General features: G+C 44.3%; 2 protein-coding genes across 9 annotated transcripts in view; both read right to left on the bottom strand.

The window, feature by feature from the left end:
• Window positions 1-20,698, bottom strand: part of Glut4EF (Glucose transporter 4 enhancer factor) — a 120,684-nt gene that overhangs the window by 42,267 nt on the left and 57,719 nt on the right. For 6 of the 8 annotated variants that reach the window (NM_001275515.1, NM_001275514.1, NM_001104264.4 and 3 more), the window contains exons 3-4: window positions 9,511-9,617; window positions 9,204-9,421 (exon numbers count right to left, since the gene is read on the bottom strand). In NM_001275515.1, the coding sequence (NP_001262444.1) occupies window positions 9,204-9,421; window positions 9,511-9,617 (325 nt within the window). Of the gene's footprint in view, window positions 1-7,924; window positions 9,618-20,698 lie in introns of those variants that run through there. The other 2 variants (NM_001144559.2, NM_001144557.2) reach the window with 2 other exon arrangements.
• Window positions 1-20,698, bottom strand: part of CG46467 (uncharacterized protein) — a 114,196-nt gene that overhangs the window by 35,779 nt on the left and 57,719 nt on the right. Inside the window, exons 3-4 of the mRNA NM_001382173.1 lie at window positions 9,511-9,617; window positions 9,204-9,421 (exon numbers count right to left, since the gene is read on the bottom strand). The gene's annotated coding sequence lies outside the window, so the exon portion shown is untranslated. The remainder of the gene's footprint in view (window positions 1-9,203; window positions 9,422-9,510; window positions 9,618-20,698) is intronic.

Here is a 20,698-nt window from a genome sequence, read left to right as displayed (position 1 = left end):
TCCCCTCGCGACAATAGAGAGAGAGAGAGAGAGAGAGAGAGAGAGTGGAAAATGCGCGGGAAACCCGAAGCGTTATTTATGACGACCCACTGAACCACTCCGATGACGTTACTGCTCCTCTTTTCCACTTTTCGCTGGTGGAAATTCAAGGAAACGAAACGAAACGAAAGGAAAGGAAAGGAAAGGAAAGGAAAGGAAAGGGCTGCGTGGGTTTTTCGCCGCAACCCTTAAAAGTGTTGTCCATATTGATTTTCGTCGGTGTGCGTGTGTGTGTGTGTGTACGAGTGGGTGGGCCTCTGCCGCTGCCGCTGCCGCTGCCTCGGTCGGCTTTTCTCGTTTTTCATGTCTGCCCTGACCTTGAATACATTTGCAATTCCTACATGCGCTGCCAACTTATGTGTGCGTGTGCTTGTGTTTCTGGGTTTGTTTGTCGGCATTTTGCCTTTGCCGCTGACTTTGCCCAACTTTTCCGCTTTCCTACCACCGCTCCTCCCCCGTTCGCAATTCAGTTCGCTTTTGCCTTTGGTCAGAACCCCATTGATGGGCGCTTTCTTCGGCAGCTGTATTTGTTGTCATGACAAATTTGGTATGCAAAAATAAGCAAACAAAAAAAAGCGAAGGCAGAGATATTCTGTCATGTTTGCTGCTTAGGTGGAAATGAATTGGCTCTGACTTGTTGCAAACATTGTGGAGAATAATTTGTTTGCCAACTTGTACCGAAAAATGTGTTGATTTGCGTTGCTGAATGAGCTTTAAAAATATAAATTATGACCGCACTGCTTTTGCTGGCTTTCTGTGTGGTATGCCTCATGCACTCGCAGTCGTGATTTATGGTGAGCGAGATATATGGCATATACATATCGTATTATTCTTCTCCTTCACATCCAAAAGTGTATTTGTTGAGCTTGACTTTTCCCCCGCTGGCCATTACATTAAGCCAAGTGGCGTGGCTGCTCCGCACTTTCTGCCCTGACATTGCCGGCATTTGAATTTTAATGCAGTTCTGCTGCTTCCCGCCCACAATGGCCTCGCTTCAGCGACTGTCGTCGCGGGGGAGGGGGCGGAAAATCGGGGCGAAAAGTCGGTGGTTGCCTATCTATATATACATATATCCCTCATATACATACATGTGTGCCAGTATGCGGAGCATGTAACGACGCAGAGAATTTTAAGCTGCGAGGCGTGCCAACGTCGTTGCTCTGCTTTAATTAAGCCGACCTCCCACTTTACCGCCCCTTTGATCCGCCCCCCCCCCCCTGATCCGCACCCACCTCTCACCCACCATTTAAATGCAAATGTCAACGAGCTGTTGCTGTTGCCTTTTGCTTTTCCGCCCACGCCTTGCGCTTGTTGCGCACACAAAAAGAAAAACATACATCTCACAAATCAAATCATTGCAATCGATGTTGAGTTTTAATTTAATTCGTTGAGAAAATTACTTTACGACTGTCAGGATTTTTTAATCAACCTGAAAATTCCAATTAATATCTACAAAAGATGGTTAAGCACATATGATTTATTTTCATGGTTTTATATTGATACCTTTTAGATCGCTCTCAATTTAAGTTTTAAAGTGCCCAAAATTAGTTTCTGATGTGAGATGATAGACTGTGTAAATAAAACTAGATTTATATGCCACGTGCCCTGGTCTGTGGCACATTATCTATCGTTTGCTGTAGCCACCGGGCAATAATTCCCAAGTGAAACAGAGTGCACAGGTGTGTGTGGAGATCATTTGTTTGGCAAACCCCCACTCGCATCGCCATTCGCAGTTCGCTGTTCGCTGTTCGCTGTTCAGTGTGTAGTGATGTAAGCAGAGCACTTGGCACATCCATTGTTTGCTGGGGTGCATTTGTTTTCCCACTCGGCAAACACCCCCACCTCTTGGCACCCCTTGCAGCCCCGATCAGCCAACTAAGCGTATAATTAACGAAGATTGCCATATCAAAAACCAAAACAGAAAGCAACAAAACTGCGCCCGAGAGCGACTTGCAAATGAAATCACCTGGCGGCCTGAAGTCGCTGCTGCCGCTTGTTTGGCTTTTAATTATGGCGACTGCGGCGACGCCAACAATAAATTTTCGATATATACATGTATATATATGAACATACTGGTATGCCAAGATATGTATGTTTAAGGGGAGGGAAAGAGGGGTAGGAGGTTCGCACGTTTGCATATTCATGGCATTTCGCGTTATTAATTCATTTTGCGCAATGCGAAAATTAATTAGCCATGAAAAGTGAATCGACCGCAAAACAATTCCAACGGCGATGCATTCACATATCCAAATTGTTTATTTTACAATTAAGCGAAGAAAACACACAGTACCACATCTCCACTACGTTAAAGTAAAATGCTATGATTTATGGTTGATACATACTCATCCAATGGTTTGTTTGTGAATGTCTCAGCGAAATATATGGAAATTTAAGTATGAGCGAAAATACATGTGTTGTCATTAGCCAATGATTTAGCCACCGAATAAATCTCATAAATATTATGTGCTCTATCCGAATGCAGCTCATTATAAGCGTATTTCGAGGGGAATAAATTAGGGTGTTTTAAATTAAGTGGTTTTCGGCGATCAATGGCTATGAGATAGCATGTTGACTGTGGGGAAGTGGGCTTTAATTGGCCGTGATAAGCAATGACATCAGCAGTGCGGGCTTTCTTCAGCCGGAAATGCAATATGAATAGCCGGGGACCAGCACAATTTGTGGCCAGAATTGCCATTTTCCATTTTCCATTTTTCGCTTTTCGTCGACGTCAGAGCAAAGCAAAAAGCAAAGGCAATAGAAAAGCACAGCAAAAGCAATGGCAAATACGAAACTGCATTGGTGTGCGAACACGTGCCGTTGCACCCTCTATCCCTCAACCCCTTTTTTCCACCATTTTGCATCATCCCCACTTATCTTCGCTCCCCATGTGCATGTGAGCGCTGCGTGTGTGTGTGTGTGAATGCGGCGATTTCAGCGGAAGCGAGTGAAGTGAGCAAGTGCGCATGCCAAAAACAAGAGATGCATAGAGAGAGAGAGAGGGAGAGAGGAAGAGCGAATGAAATGCACTTTCATGGCTAGCGGTTGTTGCGCAACATTCGCTTTTTGCCGGCCGGCGCAATGTATTTGCTGCAACAGTGTGGCATCCATATCTACATCCGCATTCGTGCCACTGTGTGCGGTAACCTAGAAAACTGCACACGCACACACACACACACACACAGTGTATGTGTTGGTGAAAAAGTACAGCCACGACAACAGTTGCAAGGGCCGCCATTTTGTTGTGTACCGTTACCCCGAAACTAGGCCAATTCGCCGGGCTGCCCTCTTTCGGCTCTTTGCACTCCTATTATTCCTCTGATCTAATTGTGACCCCTTTGGAAAAGTCTTTTGTGGGGAAAGAGGAGCGGAGAAGGTGGGCGGAAAGTTGTTCGTTTTTGGCAAAATGAAATCGAAATGAAAGTGCAGTGTTTGTGCATCTCTTTTTTGTGTGGGGCTCGTGGCAAACGTTTGCCAAAAGATGTTTCGCAAACATTTCGATTGCATGCCTCTGACCACAATGTAAGTCGCCCAGAACAATTTGTTTATGTCGCTGAGTGAAAAATGGGACAGAGGACTTAACTTTGGCACATTCAAAATGTATTCTAGAACCATTAAAAACACTTGCAAAAATCGGACTCCCTATTCGAATCCACTATAATTATGAAAGAAACACAAATTTATTTTGCAAGTATTTAGGAATATATTTGTTAGCATTAGCCTGCACTAGCTATCTAAGATCTAGATCCATCACAGCTGGCTGCCAAGATTTGTTAGCCGATTACACTACCTTTTTCCCTGTTGTCATCTATGTATGTATATTGTGGTGTGCAAGTGCACATATTGTATCTGGCCATAAGCAGAAGGCTGGCAAAGTGTGTCAGAGGCGCGGGCCCCAAGCCCAATGCCAAATTCCGCATTCGATGAAGCGTTAAATCTTTTTTTTTTCGGCCTTTGCCAATCCGGATGACAGCGATACAGTGGGCCGCAATGCATTGCACTTACACGCGATGGGGAAAAAACGTAACTTTGTGGTGGTCTTTGCCTGGCTTTTCGCCCGCTCATTTTTCCACCCATAAGTGTACTGTGAAGAAGTGATGACAAATATAGCATGAAATGACCAGGTTGAAACTGCAGCAAGCCAGAAACCGAGAAAAGCAACAGCAATAGAGCAACACACACACACACATACACACGAAAGCCAAACGGAAACGAGGCCAAACGATGAGCTTTTGGCTCGAGTGTCCGCTTCGTTTTGTTTCGTTTCGTTTTGTCACCTTGAACATGAAAATTGGCGCTGCATTTGTTGCTCTGGCCGTTTTCCGCTTTTCCGTTCGCCATTCGCCGTTTGCAGCTTGCATTTGCACTTGGCACAGATCTCGACCCGTGGAAAAGCCAACTACGACTACTAAATACTCATTTTTCCAATACGAACGCTGCTAACTGCGTATGTGGAAATATATGTACTTTTATTGCATTTCTGTTTTTCTTGCTCCCCCGTATTGCCATTTGCCTTAGTCACATTTTTGCAATTATGACAAATTTATGAGTTCGTTTCTCCCACACGCACGAGTGCCTCTTTGTGTGTGTGCGTGTATGTGTGTGCATTTCTGGCCACTCCTGCGAGTGACTTTCTGACTTTTGACGGATTGCGGCAGCAATTTCCTTAGCTTGTTGAATGCAAAAGACGTGAGGCAAACGTCAACTTAAGCGATACGTTTAAATGGCTGTTTGCATACAAATGTTTCCCTTTAGTAAGTAAAATATAAAAATTCACATTCCTTTTTTTAATTTCCCCATGCTTTTAAACGGATCCTTGTTATCTATGAATGTAATTCGCCATACATAATGTGGATGATTAATCTGCAACTGTCGCTATCCAATCGAAAGTTATTTCAAAGAATTTAGATAAGATTGAGCGCAATTTAAAGGCACTGTTTGCTCTAATGCCCTTTGTTTTTCCATTGCCCCTCGATTGATTGCAGTTTCTTGTGGCTTCGAGGCGTAGGCTGCCCGGTTGTCAGTCAGTTGCGCTGTCATTTATTCTGCTTAAGGTGTAATTACACTCGTGCCCAGCTGGTTCGCTTCTCAGACATTACTCATACGCCCCGTGCCCGTCGCCGGCTTGCCTAATCTACCAACGCAGCCAAGATGTCGACACTTTGGCCAACTCATTTGCAATTGTTAGTGCCCCACAAATTGCACATCGGCGGTGGAGAGGGGTATTTAAAAAACCACATACATATTGGATATGTGAAGAGGGTGTGGGAGGGGATCAATCCAAATGGCTTTTAGCAGCACAATTAAGTTTTAATAATAACTCAATAAAGGCGAGTGGCAAAAGGTGAGTGGCAGAGTCAAGAAAAATGACTTATAGATAAATTTAAATCGCTTCCTAATCAGAATTCAAGGCCAACAGCCATATGAGTGAAATTAATACACACGACTGCGATGCTGACGTCGATCTATGGTCTATGTACAAAGTGCCAATTGTTTTGTGCTTTCTGTGTTCAGTTTTCCGATTTCAGTTTTCTGAGGCTGTGGCTGAGGTGCTCGAGTGTGTGGTGAGTGAATGTTGACTCAAGGTTGCTGCAGAGCCCCTCAAAGGCACTCGTATGAATTTTAATTAAATTCTGCCATATTTTTGCGCTGCTCGGGGTGCCGCTCTGCTCTGCTTTTTGGTTTAAAAATAATTTGCAGAAAGTTAAGCGAAGACACGCGAAGGAAATAAGGCAAAGCCAAAGCGCAGGTGAGGTGTAAACGAAAATCATAAATATAAATTTAAGCTTGTTTAAAGAGGGGCAGCTGTTTAAAAATAAATGCAAATGCAATTGCAGCGCTGCTCTTCGCTGCACATAAATTCAAATTTCAAGTAAGCCATTCTCAATTCTAAGCTAAGATCCATATAGTTTTGTATATATATATATATATATATATTTAAAAAATTGCTTTATAAAATATTTATATAAAATTATTTGATTCTCTTGAGTACTTTCAAAAAGCAACTTTCAACAGTGTAAGTGTTGTTTTTTGAGAGGGTGCCTCCTTTTCTGCTGCCAGCTGCAAAATACGCGCACATTTGTCAAAAAAAAAAAAAGGCCAAAAGCGGCTAAGCCAAGGCTCACATAGACACGTGTGCCGCGCCATGTTGGCTGGCCGCGAATGCAGTTCCGACGCCCTCTTCCCCCTCCACCTTCCCTTGCCCCCTGCCCCCTGCCCCATTCCCTTACCCCATCGCCCGCAATTGCTGCTAATGTTTTTCTTAGTGTGCGTTCGCCCCTGTTTGTGTTTGTGTTTCAACTGTCAGGCATTGCGAAAGCTTAATGCCAGCTAACCGCAACGCCGCTCATCCGCCGCTGCCCCTCCTTAGTCCCCTCACCCCCCGCACTCGGTGTAAAACCCCTCGACGCCGCCCCTGAATCAACCGCCGCGCTGTCTGCTCGGTGCACTATAATTTGCCTGTTTGCTTTGGCTTTGGCGTTTTTGTTGCCTTTTGATATTATAAAACAAATTAGACGGAAAAAAAAACTATGCTATACTGTGAGTTGGAATTTGAAAAGTTTATACTAGACTAGCAACTAGAAGGGGATGTGTGGGGGGGGGGTGGGGGAGAGAGAACATGGCGTGTGCAATTAGCCGCAACTACAAAGTGAATGCTGATGCGGCTGTGCTCTCAAAGGGTTTTGGCCCAATTAAGTCTCGAAATTCTGGGGAAATTCATTCTATGAGTATTAAGCAGAAGAAGAAGAAGAAGCAAAGCTGGACGATCTAGTCGAGTCACTTTTCCCAACAGTTTGTCACCGCAAATTGCTGGCTCTGATTGCTTGTCACATGCCATCGTGGCAGTTTGCGTTTTAATTTCCCCTCCAGGATTGACTTGTGGCCTTCCCACTCGAGCTTGAGCTTTCCTTTGCTGGCCATCGCGAACTTCGTGAGTGTGTGATGCCTGCTTGAAAATTAATGGGCGAGCGTTTAACCACCCATTGCGGTTGGGATTGGTATTGGGGTTGCCATTGCCTTGGAGCTTTGCCTCTGCCATTGCCTTAATGGGAGTGCAACTGCAAAAGGGCCTTGATTAAAAGGCAGGCGGTTGGGGGCTGCGGCCCTGATTGTCACGGGTGGCGGCGGTAAATGGTAAATGGTAAATGGCAAATGGCGAATGCACATAAATCTGCATTTTAAATAATAACCCGCACAATGGTGGTGACGAAGATTCAGCGAGACAAAGGCCACAGTGAGTCGACCCTCTTAGCGTTTCACTACATTTTAAATCATTCCATTTGAATCGCATGACGCGCCTGAGCAACGAAGGTTAATCATCAATGCATCTGGTAGCAGTGAGCCGCACGCGCTTCAGTGCGTATGAGTAATGTCAGATGGATGCCATTACGTATGCGCCACGTGGACGCCTTGAAGATCTCCACTCGACTTGAATCGTTTCAATACGGTGCGAGCGCATTCTGATGCGGCACATCACACAGCTGACAACTGACAATAATTGCGCACAATTAGACATTAATTGCATTCGTTCTCAGCCCCGGCGATCGTGCATTCATCCATATATCTATCTATCCATCTATCCATCTATCTATCTAGCTATCCATCCATCCAGCTGGCTAGTGTTTTCGCTGGGCAGCGAGATTCGAGATGCAAGATGCGGAAATGCGGCATATATCTTTTCAATTAACCAGCCACGCCTTGGCAAAATAAACTTTTGTATTGTGCTCGTTTGTGCATTTGTTTGTTTTTTCAGCTCAGCCCCCGAAAAACGATGGGCGTGGTCGCCTGACTCTGACATAAATTCAAATGCGCACTCCCGGCCACAGACATTTAATTTGTTTCTTGTTTTTATTTTTATTTCTATTTTTATTTATTTATTTTTTTTTTTGTTTTTTCTTTTGTAGACGAACGGAACAGGAAGTTTGACGCTTTGGTCAGCTTTTTCGGCTCGGTTGTGCAACAGGTATATGAAAAGTGAAAGTGCAATTGCTGGCAGCAAGATTCGAAAACGTTTGACTAATTGAAACGAGTGGAAAATTGATTGGACTTGGGCGAGAAGTTAAGTCGCTATGGGGAGTCCGGTAAATTTCCAATCCTTATTTATCAAGTCAATAGACTCAACGCCCTAGGTATGAATCATATGGGTTGGGGGCAATGGTCATTGTATATTCTAAACAGCAATCTGATGGGCTGAATATATTTAAATGATTTACATCATGGATCAAGTGTTGAATATTTTCCAATATAAAATATACCAATCAAACTCTTTTGGTCAAGTGTATTATTTTTTCGTTGTTGCTTTGGGCTTGACGTTGTGTAAATAAAACATATAGCCACCATATGAAAATCTAATCAGACTTTCAAGGTTAACATATTCTACCGCGGCTGCTGCTCACTTTGATATTTGTACTCGGCTATGGTTGTTGTTATTTCTGTCGTTGCCGGCTGCTCGTTTTTTAGGTTTTTGTTTGTTTGCTATTAAGAGCCCTTAAAAGCTCTAAACGAAATAGCCAAACACACGAGCGGGTGAGAAAGCGTAACTAGTTGGGCAAACAAAAGGCAGACGGGCAGAAGTTTTCTGGATGGGGGCGTTGCTGTTCGTTTCCGTGCTGGTTTTCAGTTGCGTAAGTTTCGGTTGTTTCGGTTTCTCGGTCTGAGACCCTTAAAGTTCAAACATAATTAATTAAAGAGCTAGAACTCTCGGAGTATGCCTGAAAATCGGTATCGTATGGCTGGGGGTTATTGATTTTGTTGGATTTCGCCGTGTGTGCGGTGTGTGTGTTTGTGTGTGTCTGTGTGTTTGACAAGTTAACGAGCTGCTGACATTGCCCTTTTGTGTGATTGATGCGTTGCCATTCTCCTGTGCTTGAATCATTGTCGACATTTATTTGATATTCTATATATTCTGTATTCTTTCGCCGGCAGCAGCAGCGCTACATTGCGTATGAGTATTGGGCATCAAGCATACGCCGTGTGGCCGTGCCAAGAACAGACCGACATTTACATAATTATAGCAATTAAAATCTATACACAAAGTTGCAATTAAAATGCAACAAAATGTCACGCTCCACCGCCGTTAGCCCAGATTCTTCTGACCGCATTCTTGTACACCAATCTCTATATGTTTCTTATATCTAGATGTTGGGGCCTTAGATCGAATCACCCACCTTTTTCTTGCGCTCCTCCTTGTAGTCGATGACAATGCCCTCGTCCGACGTGGACACGGATGCTGTGCGTGTGCGTGCGTTGTCCGCATCGTGGGGCGACATGATATTGTGTGGGCTGTGGTGGGCGTGGCCGTCGTCACTCAATGGCGGCGACGGGGAACCGGAGCTCCAGGAAGCCGAAGAGCTGCTGCCGGGACTCGAGCACTTGTCGGCCATTGCTGGGGTGAAATGGATAGAATTAATTAGCTTATATGTAGGCGTGATCGAAAAGGGGGTGTGACAGGGTCGGAAAAGGAGGATGACCTACAGCCATGCGGACTCTGCAACTTCATCGATGACAGAATCTCGGCGGCACGGCATGTTTCCAGATAGTTGCCGTAGTCCTGGTGATCGCTGGGCGGACGTTTCCGGGAACTGCAAAAAAAAATAAGATGGGAAAAACAGAGGATTTAGTAAATAAATAATATATATTATTTGTAAGAAAGCACCTCTTCGTTGCATTGAAACAGAGCTGTACTCATGGCCTAGTTCTATATATAACACATTTTAAACAACTCAATTCCCGCTTCAAACATTGACCCAGATTATCATTCTTGATTTTATCAGTCATCTACATATAGAGAAGCTAGAAACTGGGCGATAAAGATATACACACACAGACATTGGCGGCATTTGCTTAGACACATCAAAGCGACCGCCCATCGTTGTTGTAATTCGCAAAACAGCAACAACAATCCGTCGAGGTCTTTTCAGCGATAATCGCTTCGAGCGGCATTTCAATGCAAAACATCGCAAAACTATTTTTCCATTTAACTAATTTCTGTGGCCACCAAATTCCGCCGCCCATTGTGTGTGTGTTATTGTTTCGTCATTAATTGGCCTCCTTCCGATGGCCTCACATTTTTCGAACAGACGTCAAATGAATATCAGCCCGTAGATTTCCCAGTTCCGATGGCTTTCCATGCAGTTTCAAGATGGCTTTAAGGTGGCTTTAAGTTGGCTAACCTTGGCGCAACCTTCGCTGGCCAAATGACCATATGACCATGGCGGGGGATGACCATAAAGACGCGACGCTCTCATAAATTCAAAGCATTTGAAACGGAAAAACTGATTTGGCATATTTGCCATAATCAAGCAGAGTGCTACCCCCCTTCTAGCCAAATCATTTAAGCCAAATGGCGGCTATTGAGACAAGTGGTTTAAGACTCTTCAAAGGATTCCAGCACTTGCTGCGTACCAGGATTAAAGTTGAAAAGCAGGTGGCGGTTTCCTCAGAAGATGGAGTGCTAGTGAAGCAAGCAATTATTGATGCTCAGAATTTCGGTCAGAACTCCTCAACTGTGCTTATCTTTTGGCCATCTGCTTTGGGCCAAAGCACAAAATACGAAACAGAAAACAGAAAACAGAAAACACAACCAACTCGTGCCTGCCAACCGACTCACTATCACCATTGTGCAATGTGAAAAGCCGCGAGCAATCGCGGCCAAGTCTGCACTTAGCCAAATGCTGCCTCCTTGGCCAAAAGAGCTGTGCTGGGCCGTACAACTTTATTACTCGGCTACCAGGTTTTAGCCTTTTGTCTAATGCAACAGCACTAGCGCTGGCACCATCACCTTTTGCCTGGATTTCCGTCCCAATTAAATTTACTAAACTCAACGATAAATTTCTGCCGCAGATCGTTGCTAATCGCATAAAAGTAAATTCGCGCATAAATCGCGCATTTCCCCCATCCGTGGAGAATCAGTGCTCGCTGCGCTCGATTTTCCCCCCTCATTTTCCTGCTAGCCGGCCGGCAAAAGGCGCGTGCCTGTCGGTTAGTCAGGAGTGGGTTGCTGGGAGGGGGGGGTTGGGCAGGGTTGAGGGAAAGGTGGTTTTGGCCTGGCCATCACGATGTGGCCATTTTAATGCGCACAATCCGTACCGTTAGGCCGTTTGCTTTCCGCCCCATTGCGCTGAGCTGGAAAAACTTTAATAAACTGGAAGCGAGCGGTTGCAGTTGCAATGTTGATGTTGCATTGTTGATGCTGCTGCTGCAACTGCCGCAACTTTGACCGCGTCTTTTGAATGCCTTTTCGGCCTACTCGCTGCTGCGTGGCCGCACGTAAATTGCCCCAGAGCGCGTGATTGAAATGCGATATATTCGCGCCCGATTTCGGGGCTCTTGAGCCTGGGAAATGCTGTGTTTTTTCTGCTGTCTTGGCCATTATTTGGCCACGTTTGCTGGCCGCAATCAACACGGCAACAGTCAGTCGAGGAGCGAAACACGAAAGAAAAAAGAGGTGTTGAAAGCAAAATTACATTGCGGTGTCAGGAAGTGAGAGATGCGATATGATATGCCAGCCCAGAGAGTCAGTCGGTTGTTTGCATGTGCCGGCGAAATTAGTGAAAATTGCATGAATTTCGCTGGCTGCAGCTCCATTTCGACTTGATTTGCAGTGCGGTTTGCAGTTTTCAGTTTGTAGTTTGAAGTTTGCAATTAAAGCTTATGAAATTAGCCACGTGCTCGATATTCGCTTTTGTTTTCGGGGGAAACGATGACTTTCACCAAAAAATTGGCTAGGGAAAGCGCAAGTGCGAGCTAGCCGGAGACAAAGCGACTCCGTGGACTCCTGCAATCTACCAAAACAAAAAAAAAAAAAAAAAAAAAAAAAACAAAAAGGCCCCACAGATATCACCAATCAAAATCTAAACAATTTTCAAGTGTAATTTATACGCAGGCAAAAAATAAATGCCCCGCAACCCGAAAACAACACAAAAAGCGAACAAAAAGAACCAAAAGTCGTTGGCTGATTTCTGTGATTAGAGCGATTGTTGTTTGTTGTATTTTTTTGTGCCAGCAACTTCATTGAGGTTTTTGTGTGCTTTGTGAAAGAGCTTTTAGCTTATCAGTTTGCACGATAAGAGCCAAGATTCTATGGCCCATATCTGCGCTTATTCAAGCCAATGTCAACAGTAACAATAAAAGCGGAAATGTTCGTTCGAAAAAGAAAGGTAAGGCGAAGAGCCAAGAAACCCACTGAAGGTAAATACAATTTGGACAAAAGGAAATCGTGTAATGACAAGTGTTTTGGCCCCAAAGTGGATCGATGCTAACAGCTTCGGTATTTTTATGGCATACAAACAGGAAGCGCTCTGGTTTCACAACTTAACCAGTTTGCAGTACAGCGGCCAACGGCGCGTATGCGCAATATTCAAAATATATTCAAAATCTTCCATTTACCATAAGCGAATTGAAATCAAATCAAAACAAATCGCCACACTCCAACGCATTTTTATTATTCAATATTTTTGTGCCTACATTTTTGTTTCGTTTTTTTTACGATTTGTTGTTTTTTCGTCTATTATTATTATACTCGTACTATAAGTATATATTTTTGCCCATGACGTTGCCAGACGAATCGTGTGAGTGTGTGTGTTTTTTATTTTGATTTTATTTTTGGACAGGCCGAAAATCAGACAAGTGCCTGGGATTGTTGTTAGCTGTTGTTGTTTCAAGGTGTCGATGTTGTTGTTAGTTTTTTAGTTGTTTCTCTGTTGTTTTGCATTGCGTGAGGTGACTCAATTTGACCCACGCTTTTGGCTATCTGGGAGTTTTTCCCATATGCCATGGCATTTCGTTTTCAGCTTTTATTTGTTTATTTTATTTAAAGAAGGCGACCTCTTTCTGCTGTTGTCCCTGGTAATTTGGAGGTTTCATTTATGTGTATTTCGTATTTTGTTGCCCTGCCCGCCGCTGACACACATAATTTTTGCTCTTTTTCGCCTCAGCCCGTTTCGGCTGTTTTGTGTTTTTTTATTTTATTTTTTATTTTTTGCGAATGGCGAACAATAAAATTGAGTTAAGCAAACAAAAGCCCGACTTTTGGGGATGTGGTGGTGGCCTTAAAGCCACCGAGTAGCGCCAGCAGGCCAGACGGAAATTTGTGGAGGTAAACAAAACAAACAGCGGAATACCGAAATTTTTGCAGGTGAAATACGCGGCGGCATTAAATCGAAAACGAACGCGATGCGTAACAGTAAAATGTGTGTGCGTATTTCTCGGGGGCTTTATCAACGTCGGTGTTGTGGGGGGGGGGGGAGGGGGTATGGTTTTGGGGAGGCGGCTGTTAACTCAATGGCGCAGGCGTGTTTTTGGCCAACTCGTCTTGTGCCGGCCGCTTTATCATCCCCATTTATGGCCGTATGCGTGAGCTTCTTTCCCGCTCGCCAGTTGTTTACTTTCGGTTTATTTTGATTCAGACCGGGACCTGCTGCTAATTTTTCACAGATAACGATAGCAAAACGTCAGAGTAGGCGTAGTAAATAGTTATGCTGCAATTGCTATTTCTTTTTCTCTTTTTTTTTTCTCAGCGCGGTGCGTAGTTTTTTATGGCGAGGCCATTATTTATCTGTTTTTTGGGCATTCGCGCGGAGCACGTGCTATTCGCTGATTAGTTTAGCTGGAGCTGTGCGCGATTCGTTAAATGGCTGGATTTGTTGGCGCTTTAAATCTAGGGATTGGCCAACTCAACTCAATTAACATTTAAAGCCAAAACGGTACTATCATTTCGTTTTATTGCCGCAATAGAAGGAAAAAAGCAGGAACGAAGCCATCTGAACTATGGCAAAAATCTGAAAACGAAGCACTGGAAAATGGAAAATGTGGGGAAAAACATTTAACAGCTTTCCTTTCTTGTTGTTCATTTTCGGCGGGGCCCACATCGTTTACATAGCCGAATGGCGCTTTAAACATTTTTTGTCTATTTGGGTTTGTTTTTTCTTGATAGCCCCTCGGATTTCTTCCATCTACCCCCCCTCCCTTGAATTCGTGTCCCAAAGGCTCCACGCCTTTTGAGAGGCTCATTTGCACAAATTACTAGCATTGCGACAACGGCCAAGGAGGCAACAACAATGCAATTGTCTGTGGCAACAGCAGAAGCCAGTAGAAAAAGCCAATACAAATACCAATACTAAAGCCCAAGTCTAAGCCAAAAAGGTAGAGGCGGAGAAAAGCCCAAGAAGACATTGTCACCACATTCCGGCAACGGAAGCCAGCCGGCGGCCAAAGCAGATTGGCTATCGCCCCATCGCCCCATGAGCCCAGTTCCCCTCCCTTTCAATCCCCTCCCACTTAATGTCTCTGGTCGCTGTCCTTTACACTGAGAAAATAGGAAAAGAAAAATGTGTATGGTCATAGAGATTTTAATTGTATCCCATTTCGTGTGTCAAATGTCATCAGTTACTGAAATGGGACTCACACAACATTTCATCATAAAAGGACTAAAGCAACTTTTGAAATCTTTTTTCCCCATGCAGTTGCCATGAATAAAAATCGTATTAATTCCGCGCCAATGTCGATTCTGTTTCAGCCATTTGGCGTTTGTTTTTACCTCGATTTTCCTTCCCTATTTGCGATGTTGGCGACAGGAGGCCTCAACTTGAACTTGAGCGCCTGAATTGAACCGAGCCGAGTTGAATTGAATTGAATTGAACCGCGCTGAGTTGAGTTGCGTTGAGGTGTGCCCCGTGGGCTTATTAGAAATGCGCGGACATGAGCGGCTTTTCCTTGGGCTCTTTTGCCAGAGGAGAAAAGCGGAAAAGCGGCAGGCGCGACATGGCAGCAGCGAAGTAACTTCAAAGTGGCCTGGGGTTTTTCCCCCGGGCACTGCACCTTGCCATCGGTTGCCTACTGTACTTGTACTCGTCTCGTTGCCGTAGTACCGTCGTACCTGGCCCAAAACGACATTAGCCATGGCCAATGTTGTCGCTGCCGGTGCTGTCGGCAGCCATTTCCATTTCCATTGCCATTTCCCACTTTCTATTGTTTGTGTTTTTCGGGAAATTGATAAATCGGCGAAATTCAATTTGAAAAGTTGGCCAGCGAGAGAATGAGGGGATTTCCTCTCCGCCAATCATCCCACTCGAAAGCGACAACACCAACAGGCAACAACCAACAGCCAACAACTACCAACAACCAGCAGTTAGTGACAAGAGCAATAAGCGTGTGACAGTCGAAAGGGCGTAACAAGCTGCCAGTTGTCACCGGGCCATGGGCATTGGTCTAGACACGGAAAGGGGGTTCACATGTGTCAATGTGGAAAGGGGATGCGGATGGGGATGGAGCTGAAGTGGGACTGACACACACCTGCCACTGGCAAAGCACTCAAACCCATACATGCGAGTATGTGGGCCGCTCGTGTGTCGCCTCCAGCTGATTAGCATGCAGAGCGCCAAGCGTCAGGAAGCGTCGCTGCTGCAGTTGTTGCAGTTGTTGCAGTTGCACTCGCTGCCGTTGGTGTTCTTGCGCTTTCCTGCTGCAACAATTTAGCGGTACTTGACTGACCAGCCGGCAGCAGACCATGGGAATTGCCCACTGTGTTCGTGAGATCACAGTGGGTAAATGGCAGCTACAAATCTGACATTAAAGGAACTTGGCAATAACATTTATATACAAAATCTGGCTTTAAAGAGAAGGAACCTTACACCATTGTAATAACCATGAATTACCTAAATTACGCTTTAAGAAATGATTTTAAAGTATGTGTCATGTTATCTGAACACTATATTTTAGTTTAGCACTTGATCACAAACGTTTTCAAATTCTAATCATTAGGTTCCGAGACAAAGACAACGTGAGCGAATAAATCCTGAGGGAACACTAAAAATAATAGCTGTCTCTTTGCTAAAATGCTTTCAACATTGCTAATCAATTAACAATGTCCATTTCAATTAAAATCCTCGCCATTGGCCCACCATGCGAACCGATCTGCCGCCATATGTATGTACGTTTTGGCCCAGTCGAAGCCGCAAAAGCTGGCGGCAGTTGTACGTGCGTTTGCCTTTACAGTTAAGTGGCCACTGCAGCAGTGCACAGTGCACTCTCGCTAAATGGGTTGCACACACGTACACGATACCAGCACTCTGAAAGACAGTCCCAATGCCCCCATCAAAGTGGAGTCATCGCCTGCATTTTGATGTCCCGCTCGCTTGACCAACACATTTAATTCAATTAACAAATCGCGACAAACAAGCGGACACTTTAATTAGCCGAAGCAGAGTAAAGCGCTGTGGGAAAAGCGAGGGAAAACCGAGCTTAGCCTTAGTTAGCCAAGTGCCTGATTTTGACCAAGTCAAGGTGAAGGCGTTGCCCATTGCCCATTGCCATTCGAATTAGCCAAAGCCAACGTGAGACGATAATTTGACGGAATCTTCTGGGTCACCGAATGCAAATGGAAGTGGAATGGCAGCGCCTTGGGGGCCCAGGACACCGGACTCAGACCCAAAACCCAGATCCAAAGCCCAGATCCCAGTCCCAGTGCCAAGTCCAGCCCCAAACTCTAATTGACACGGCCTCAAGAACCGCTGCATGTGGCTCCAACTTCGAAGTTGAAGTTGAAGGAACTGCAATGCAATTGCCATTCTTGCCATTCTGGCCATTCGGGCAATTCTGGCCACCGCAGGCCCGGCGAAATAAGCCAAATCACAGCTGAATCGGCTAGCTGGCAGGCTAGAAATCTGTAACTGTAACTGGAAATTACAGAGCTCTTCCACCACTGCGGTTTGGACTTGAAGTTGAATTTGGACTGCCTTTCGGCCTGGCCAAATGACTTTTGAGTCGGAGTCCGAAGTGGTTTCGCAGTCATTTGCTGTCAGACATCAGTGCCAACACCCGCAGCGTTTTTGCCATTTCAATTGGAAACAACTCAATCAAATTGCCTAGACCAGGTCGGTCATTATGGGCCCCTTTAAAACCCCTCTACCCCCCCCCCCCCCACCACTCCCTTATTTTGGCCATTTCCTTGGCATTGGCCAGCAATTGCAGCGACAGCAGCAGGAGAAACAATTCAATCTAATTTTTGTTCTTCGAAATTTGCGTTTTGGCCGCAGTGCAAATGTTGCGTGCACACTTCTGCATACTGCATACTACTGTACTATATAGTTGGTACTCCGATCTCTGGCCCCGCCCCCTTCCGCCGGCCTCCTTTTTGCGGTTGGTCATAAGTGTGCACGTTAAACTTTATTGCCTGCGATTCAAAAAATCGGCACACCAAACGATGGCGAACTTTAATTTATGAGCAACTGTTGATCATGTTGCTGTTTTAGTTCTCGCTGTTTTCGCGCCCCAGCACTCGCGATCTACGCTTTTTATTTATTTGCTAGTTAGCTAGAAGTGTGTGCGAGTGTGTGTGCGAGTGTGTGGTGTGTGTGTGCCCATTTCCAAGTGGACAACACAAGTAGCCGGAGCCACTAAATATTTACTAGCTGACGAAAATGGTACGAATATGCGCCCATTGGCCCCTTTTCTGCATCCATCCGCCACTCAATGCGCTTTTCAACAGATTGTTTCGCCCATTGAACGTCAACACATCGCCGTCTATATGATTTTTCACACAGCAGAAGGTGTGTGTGTGCGTTGGAAATGGAGCTTTTCTGGCACAGCCTATTAATGCATTTGGGCATAAATAATGCTCTGGGAAATGCAGTTCAAATGGAGATCAAATTTAAATTGAATGCCAGATTAAAGGGAGCAAATGTCTTGCATGAAATTCGCATTATTTGCTTTACAAATTACGATCTGACCATTTTGCAAAACCCACTGACCACAAGACAAGACAACACTTGGCCAACTAAAAACGTCCACTTTTCGAGGGAATTCATGACCCTTCCGCCAAACCGCATCGATTCGGATTCCTTCGCGGCACGAAACTCATTCTTTGGCCAAATCATAAGCAGAATGAAAAGGGTAAAGACAGGCCCAAACGGAAAATGTGAAGTACACTGGCAAAAATGCAGAAATATCTCAAGAAGAATTCAAATGGCAGCAGCAGTCAAATCGTCAAATCTATTCAAGCATAGTATGCTAAATTATTTAATGGCTATTTATTTAATTATTACCCTGTTATATTGTATTGTACAATTTAAACATGAAATCTCAAATTTTTCTCGCTGTGCACGAACTGCAATGGCATTTCGGCTTTTTTCGCGTTCTTCGCTCTTTTTGCATTTTGTTTAGCGCTGCGATTTGAATGCAGAAATAAAATTTTACGATCAAACAAACTATTCGTGCAGAACATTGGGAAATTGTGTTTACGTTCATTGGAACGGTGCATGGGCAATGGATACCCCTGCTTATGTATATAGGGTATGGAGGGGTCGAATTCCGTGAAGAAGGGGGTCCACATGGTATGGTATGGTATGGCATAGCATGGTAGTATATACATATAGGTTATATGGTCCCTGGTATTGGAGTGTCTCTCCTGGTCGGGTGAATGCGAAATGCGAATGCATTTCAATAATTTGCCGTCGAGGGGCCGTCGCTTAGAAAATTATTATAAATTTTGTTCTCTTTCCTCTTGCTGAACCATCCCCCTCCCCCCCTGCCACCGCACACCCCCCTGCACTCCTACAACTTATTTTGTTGCTGCATTGCCAATATCGTTGCCTTGCTGCTGGCTTTGTTTTTGTTCTGCTTCAATAATAATTTTGACCCACTTTTGCGCTCGACTTGACTTTTTATTGTACTGAAATTAAGTATTATTTTTTTTCCCCTCTTTTTGCGAGCGGTTCTGCTCTCGACTCTCGGCGTATTTTTGAGGGCAAGACAAACAGTCGCTCATAATAATATTTGTACATAGTCTTGCCAGCAGCAGCAGCAGCAGCAGTCGTAGAAAACAAAGCTAAATTAAATACGAGACAATACAGAGACAAAATGAATACAAAAAAGAACAAAAAAAAAAAAAAAAATAGAAAAACAACTGGTAAATATTTTTCAAGTCTCGGCTAATTGCCGCTGCCGGCCAACTTGGATTTGAATTCTGTTTTTCCATCACCCGAACCCGCTTTTTATATGGAATTTGTTTTCATTTCTGTCGTGCGCTTTCCCCGTTTTCTATTGCTAATTTCTTGACGTCACCGCCAACGTCGTTGTTTATGCAGCCTTCGTCACTGAACTTTTCTGCCAAAAGGTAGCGAGAATGATTCTCAGCCAATTTGCATCGGAAATCGGTATCAAATCGATATTAGCCATGACTAATAACACTAGTTAAAGACCAAGTCAATTTGGCTAATCGACTTTAAGACACAATTTTTTTCTGTTTTTCCTGCCCAAGTGGAACTTGTTGATAATTAATTTACAACTTGTTTTTGTTGTTCTGATTTTGTTGTTGAGTATTTTTTGTTGATTTCGTTCTTCATTTTTTTGCGCTATTTTGTTTTGCAACGGTAAACTTGTTTGTAAAATTATTTATATTATTATTCCTGCTGTTGTTGTTGTTGTTGGGGTCTGTGTGTTTTTGTGCTGTTCTTTTGCTTTTCTTTGCACGCTGCCAGTTTTCCCATATTGTTTGTTTTTGCAATAAGCAACACAGGCGAATGCAGCTGGAAAACGACGGGGGTTGGGGTGCCAAATGGGGGGGGGGGGTACTTTGCTCCCCCGGCGGCGGTTGCTGTTGTTAATCATTGCAATTACAACAGCAGTAATAACAACAAGAAAAAAAAAGAATGAAAACAAAACAACGACAACAACAACATAGTTAACTTTAACTGAGTAACCTGGCCAATTGACGCTTACACGCTTTTATTAGTCGAACGCGTGAGGATCGGGGTTCTGGGGGGGCGCTTTTTTTGTGGGAAGGGGGAGGGAGGTATGTTCCATATAGATGGGGTCTGTCGTCTACTAGAGCGTTAAAAATTAGCACTGATGCAACGCATTCGCCGCGTAAATTGACATTTACGCGATAATTACGCGCTTATTATATTTATTACCACTTTTTTCCGCATTTAATTCGCCTGCATTTGTTCTTTTTCTTTTTCTTTTTTTTTTTGATTTAATTATTTTGTTTATATTTCTGCTGTATCATTATGCGTTCTTTGTCTGTCAAGTGCAATTGCACTGCGATAAAATGAAATGCTGCTTAATGAACGGTTGTGTGCAACTGGATTTTCCAAGATCAAATTCATTCAATGGTATGAATCAAACGAATATTAGCCAATATTATTCAAACCACAACTTGTTTACCCGGCGAATTAACTACACAACTGTTTACTCAAACTATCAGCTCGCTTGCTAAACTATGCAAATTAATAATAATAAAAAAAGCGCATTAAAAACCCAAATTCCGCGTGCGAGAAAATCACATATCTGACCAGTTGTAGGTGCGGGGGTGTGCGGAATGAGGGGGTATTTATAGGGGGGTGGGCATTTGATATTACGTCGCATTACGCGAGAAGCGCGTGTCACTCGATGGTAGGGCAGGGGGGGCAGGGGCGTGCCCGGGGGCTTTGGGAGCGGTTCCGTGCAAGGTGAGCGAGTTGTTATCATTACACGTGTGTGTGAGTGCCGTCTCCCTCTTTCCCGCTGCCCAGATGTGGCATATCAAAACATAACGAATATGGCGGCGATAGACACGCACACAGATGCACACACACACCCACACAAGCACACACACACATACGCAGACTCGAAATCGCGAGAGCTTTGTGCTTACAGCTTATTTGCGTATCTGTGTGCGGAGCGG

The sequence above is a fragment of the Drosophila melanogaster genome, chromosome 3R, assembly GCF_000001215.4.
Source record: "Drosophila melanogaster chromosome 3R".
NCBI lineage: Eukaryota > Metazoa > Arthropoda > Insecta > Diptera > Drosophilidae > Drosophila > Drosophila melanogaster.
Note: the sequence above shows the minus strand (reverse complement) of the source record. Positions and strands in the feature narration are given on the sequence as shown.